This window comes from Glycine soja, chromosome 4, assembly GCF_004193775.1.
Source record: "Glycine soja cultivar W05 chromosome 4, ASM419377v2, whole genome shotgun sequence".
Taxonomy (NCBI): Eukaryota; Viridiplantae; Streptophyta; class Magnoliopsida; order Fabales; family Fabaceae; genus Glycine; species Glycine soja.
Window position 1 is genome coordinate 47602210 of NC_041005.1, and position 5946 is coordinate 47608155.

General features: G+C 34.1%; 1 protein-coding gene across 2 annotated transcripts; it reads right to left on the reverse strand.

Annotated features, from left to right (window-relative positions):
• Window positions 1-212: 212 nt before the first annotated feature.
• Window positions 213-5213, reverse strand: LOC114410045 (CBS domain-containing protein CBSCBSPB3-like). Of its 2 annotated transcripts, none has more exons than XM_028373787.1 (14): window positions 4949-5213; window positions 4706-4874; window positions 4468-4600; window positions 3446-3604; window positions 2401-2479; window positions 2182-2295; window positions 1951-2017; window positions 1693-1798; window positions 1554-1612; window positions 1347-1453; window positions 1140-1270; window positions 914-996; window positions 738-827; window positions 213-630 (listed from the first exon to the last, which is right to left on the reverse strand). In XM_028373787.1, the coding sequence occupies exons 1-14, from the start codon at window positions 5041-5043 to the stop codon at window positions 457-459; spliced, it is 1566 nt and encodes a 521-aa protein (XP_028229588.1). In that variant the 5' UTR covers window positions 5044-5213; the 3' UTR covers window positions 213-456. The 2 variants fall into 2 exon arrangements, with proteins under 2 accessions (XP_028229588.1, XP_028229587.1); XM_028373786.1 differs by having other exon boundaries at window positions 3440-3604.
• Between the last annotated feature and the right edge of the window lie 733 nt (window positions 5214-5946).

Below are 5946 nucleotides of genomic sequence, written 5' to 3' on the forward strand. Positions count from 1 at the left end.
GTTCGACAAGTCAATCAACATCAGGTAGCCTAACAAATAAAAAAAAAAAGTTTGTTTCACTGAATCTTCTTATATTCTTAGACATAAAAATATCATTCTCATGTTTGGTTACATTTCAATTTTAATATTCTTGAGAATAATTTTTGTTATTGTTGTTGTTCATTAAATTCTAAAACTGATAATAGAACCACAATATCTGGACGCAAAAGTCGTAAGTGATGAAAGTTATTGATAAATATATTATATATGGAATTACAAGTAACTTAATTGAGAAGAACATGGTGACACTTCAGTTTTGCATGCCACGACTATATCTTTGGTTCTAATTACATCAGTGACCCAAAAAGAAAAAGATAATCAAAAACAGGTGATTAGAGAAACTCCACATCATCCACCTATTTTTGGAATTCATAGTGTAAGATTATAGCATGTTTTGTTTTCAAGGTGGTAAACATATTACTGTCTAGAGCGCTTTAAGTACACCAATACACTAATGCTCGTTAGAACAACAACACCTGCAAAAATACCAGAACGGAGAGACAATGTACTGGTTTTCTGTATAGTGGCTGTACCAGGTTGCAGTTTTGTTGGTTTGGTTGAATTGGGAAACTCCAAATCCAACTTTAAAGCCTGAAATACAAAGACACTTAGTTCAGTGCATGCATCAAAGACATAAGAACAAATCCATGAAGGCCATGTCGTCAAATGAAAAGACTAATAAAAGAGGACAACTTCACCTTCAGTCCTGCAGACCTAGCATAACTGACGGCAGCCACAAGATCGTTATCAGTCGCAATAATAATTTTATCGCCATCATCGTCCTTATACTAGAAGAGAAGTAAAAAGCCAGTATCTTAATATATCATATAGTAGGACCAAAAGGTAGACAAAACTAAAGTAGAATAAAACATACCAGCATTGTAGGGTGTTCTCCATCATTAACATCACCAATTCTTTGCATGACAGCAGATAGAAGTTCTTCTTGATGTTCAGCACCTACAAAAAAGACATCAGAAAATACTTGCAAGTTCTTCTAAAACTAATTAATCCAGGTTTATATATAGGATGTCCACGGCAACAGAAATATGTAGATCAGTAGATTTAAATTCTTGCAAAGCTTTCCCCAAGATGACACTCACCACAGTAGAATCGATGAACATGGCCATTGTGATCGTCAAATTTAAAAGCAAATGAATTTCCAAAACCTACAGATTGATATGTAGACTTTGTGGTATCTGCCCCATCCAAAGTCAGCTGTCCAGAGGCTTCACTGCAATCAGACATACAAGCTTATTTATCGAACAAAACAACATATATCGAAAACAGAATAGAAATCACCAAGGTACCTATGGGTGTCAAAATCTTCAGGCGGCTCTAGAGCAAAAGCCGAGTCCCAAAATTTTTGCATAACTGTGTTTGCCGCATCATTGGATGCTCCAGGACTACTTTCAACCTACAAAGTAGACAAATTAGTAACAGGACACTAGTATCCGTATAATAGTACCAAATGTTAATTCTTAATTCATAATATTCAAGATTATACTTTCATTTACCAGAGAAATTGCAGCATGAGTTATCTGCAAAACATCCAAACAAGCAGTAACATTTCCATCTGCAAGTGCAAAACAAATATATTCAGCATAAATATGTAAAGTACATAGGCAGGCAATTAGGTAAGAAAGCAAAGCTAACCTCTGTCCACCACAGGAAGATGTAAGAACTTCCCATTATGCATCATATGCAGTGCATCAAGAATTGTTGTCTCTAGAGATGCACATTGTGGGTTTGGAGTCATCACCTAACAAAAAATAAGTGAAGGGAAGAATAAAGAAGAAAGTCAAATTAATTCTGAATACCTAGAAAAAATAAGCACAAGCCGGAAGGAGAAAAGACATCACAGAATAAACCAATTTCCTGTATGGTTACTTCACAAAATAAAATCATAACCACCTTTTCCAGAAGAGCCGACTCTGGGGAAAGATTTTGAGCCACCACGCGCATAAGGATGTCCTTTGAACTGCATAACATATTCACAGGACAATATATTGTGCATAAAATTAAAATTGTCCAATGTCCATTTCATATATATCATTCCAGAAGATTGCTTATCTGAAAAACATTGTTATTTGCTATCACATATTTCTAAGGCAAGAGAATACAGCCGCAGGAAAAGGATTTTACGTAAGTATCCCCTGAATCTTGTTTTCCATCACAATCACAGCTGAATTTACATGCAACTCCCGCATCTTTTTTGCAGCCACGTAGACAGGATCTGATGCTAATGCAATAGCAACCCTAGAAACACATAAAGCTATAAAATATTGTAAAACTATTATATCTGATTATAAAACAGTCACTTGGCAACACATAAAAACACAAGAAAATATAATGTGAAATTACTTTGTATTTTCATCGACTATAGTTGACAGGGAAGGTTTGAACACGCGCTCTCTCAATGTTTCAATGAAAGTATTTGGAGCTGACAAAAATATTGACAATTGAAACAGAAAATTAGCAATCATTACAATATAAAGAGAAAATATGGCAATATTCAACACATCCAAATATTATTGTGGGAAGCCAGAGATTTTAGGCAGCAGAACTTGCATCTGGTCCTCCATTTACCTACGCTCCTTAAACTTCACAGAGAAGACCTTACAAATTAACCTCTAAAGTATGTCCTTGAAGTATATATGCATAAACAAATCCTAGACTTGGTCCATAAAACTATATGAAAAATTTTAAATACAGTAGAGGAATTTGTGGAAAAAATAGTTTGTTAGGTGAAAATTATATTATACTTTCATTCTAGTAACAAATAACCACACAAGTAGTTAATAGATTATTCACATTGACCACTCTTTGAACATTTTTAAAAAACAAAATCTAATTTATTGTAAAAAGGGAGAGTAAAGTCAGGAGGGGATGAAGGAGAGTAATATAACCTAATAAAAAGAAAACAGCAAGGCAAAGCAATCGTTTGATAATTTTTGGAAACTTTTTTGTATCGCCAATTCCTTTGTGCATTATTTTCTGCCACAAAGATAATAAAGCTTTAAATATTGTTTATCAGCCAAGTCAGTTTAAGAGTAAGCCAAAAGGATTGATTCCATATTTAAAAAAATACGTCCACCCCATTTTGGAGCGGATTGTGGTGGAGGGAGGAGAGAAAAAGAAAAAGTAGAGAGCGAAAATGATAGGTATGATATATGATGTGATGAAAAAGATATTGAGAGAGAGATAGGGAGAAAAATAGGGTGGAAGTGAGTTGTAAGAGATTGGGATGTGAGTATCATTACTCAATAAAATTTATGAATTTAACCGTGGCAGTCATAAATATTAAACAGATGTACGACATGCATGTAGAAACAATTCGTGAGTTCATGTACAAGCAGGAAGCATCATTAAAAAAAATGTATGGAAAAAGAAAACCGTTAACCATTACTAGTTTGCTGAAGTTCCACTCCCTCAACCGCTGCAGCAACGGCACTCCCCTGTTGAGTAGCGCTCTCCATCCTAGATATGGCATCATAAAGGCATTTGGTAATATCCAGCATGGCAATGACTTCACCATTTTCCACGACAGGGAGGTGTCTGAATTTACCTATCAGTTAAAAAGTCAAATTATATCTCTCACTTAATGAATTAGTTTCCAGTCCGACTATGACTCTATTAAACAAGATGTATAAACAGAGAATCTAATAAAATCATTTACCCAGTTCTACATATTCAACTAGTTAAAGAGGAAGAAAACATGAAGTGCAAAAAACAAAAACGAAAAAAGAAACGAAAACATAGACAAGAGAGAACCTTATAATAGACCAGAAACAAACGGTGGCTACCATGATAATAGGACCCAGAAAACCCCCAAAAAAGAGAAATAATAATAAAATTGTGCCTGTAAGTACTAGATCAGGTGACAGGTAAAGGTTTTGTCCCCAACCACACATCATTTTTTTTTTGGTTCAGATGAATTGCTGTAGGAAGGTAACAGAGGAGAAAGCAGATTACAGTTAAAAATGAAAAAAATCTCATGTTTTTCAAGATGGTGCATCTAGTAAAGTCAACAACCACAACACACAGTGAGAGGAAGGATATATTAACAGAAAACAAACAATTAATCACTTTCTAAATCCACATAGCAAAATAGTCGTTAGTACAAGGCAACACGGTTATGACCCAACTCTAAGGCTTGAAGACACACCACTGTGATGCATTATAGTGTGTATTTTTTAATTACTATTTTTATATATTTGAAAAATGCTTTCCTCCAAACAGAAATAACTTAGAATGCACTATACATGATTTTTTAGACACAGGGCCCCACAAGATGCGAGAATGTAACATAATAAACACACTAAAAATGGACGTGCATCGTAAAATTTATGTGCAAAATGCATCAAATTATTTAATATTTATCTATTCAGTTAGAAATATGGGATTGGCAAAGAAGATTACGAAGCTAACCCTGAATCATCTTCTGAAGCGCATCGATGGCGAGCGTATCCGACGTGACAAAGATGGGATTCCGCGTCATTACTTTCGACACCGTCGTCTCCTCCGGCTTCAGCCCCTCTGTGACGACTCTAGTAGCCACATCCTGAAAAAAAAAACGACACAGAAAACCGTAAACGACACGAAACATTTCATGCAAAAAAAAAAAACAAAAAACACAAAAACGCACGAACACGCTTTATATCGTAACCTTGTCAGTGAGAATTCCGGCAAGCAGAGCGTTGGAATCAGTTAGCAAAACGGCGTCGATGCGGCGAGCAGCCATGCGCCTGCAGGCCTCGGAGACGGTGGTTCCGTCGGGGATGGTGAGCGCCTTAGACAACCGAAGCTTCTTAACGGTTCTTTCTCCGCCATCATCCCTAACGGAAGAAAAAAGGTTGGATTTAAAAAGAAAAAGGAAAAATAGAGGGAAAGAGGAAGGTGGTTTACATACGGAGGGTTGATTCCGTTACGGGCGGGGAGGGAGAGGGACTTCTTTTGATGGCGTTTGGTCTTTTTGTTGATGGAGGAAGCTTCAGTGCTGCTCATTCTTCTTCTTCTCTCTGTGTTTCGATGAATGAATGTTAATCAGATTTCGCGCTTAATTTTTTTCTGTGTGAATGTGCCAAATTTTTATGATCCTCTTTCTCTCTCTCTCTTCTTCATGTCAAATCACGACACAGAGGAGGTTAGGGTTCTGCGGGGCCCTCTCTCTTCCGTCAGCTAGAAATTAAGATATATATATATATATATATATATATATATATATATATATATATATATATATATTTTATTTTTTTTATTTTCCTTTCTTTTGTTTTTTCCTACCACTGAGAGGTTCATATTGTTTTCGGTTACTAGATAGACAAGAATTATTTAATCGATCAATAAATGCTGTGGTCGCTTTATTTATTTTAATAAAAATCAATTTAATCAACTGTTTGTCCTTAATATTTTAGAGTTTGATATCTATATATTGTGGGTCACAAATCACTTTTTTTAAATTTTCAAAATAATTATTTTAAAAATTGGTAAATTTATCATATCTATAATAAATTATAAATGAATAATCGTATCTTTTTTTAATATTTTTTATAAAAAAATTAATAATTAAAAATTTAAGTAAATTAGATCCCAAAACTTATCAAGAATAAAACAAACATTAAAACTCAAAAAAATACTTATAAATTACCTACAAATAACGTATAAATAACAAAAAGCAAATTCACTTCTTTTAAGGTATAAATTGGTTCTTTACCGACTCGAGGTTGATTCTCATCTTTTTATACTTGTTTATACTTTGTATTTGTAGTTTAGTTTATATATCTAAAAGTATTACGTTTTATGCTTTGTTTGGAAGAAAGAAAACAATAAAAAAAATTGTTTTAATGACATTAGGGAATTAATTCTAAATTCTCTAAAATTGTCACAGAATTTGTATAAAATTGCTAA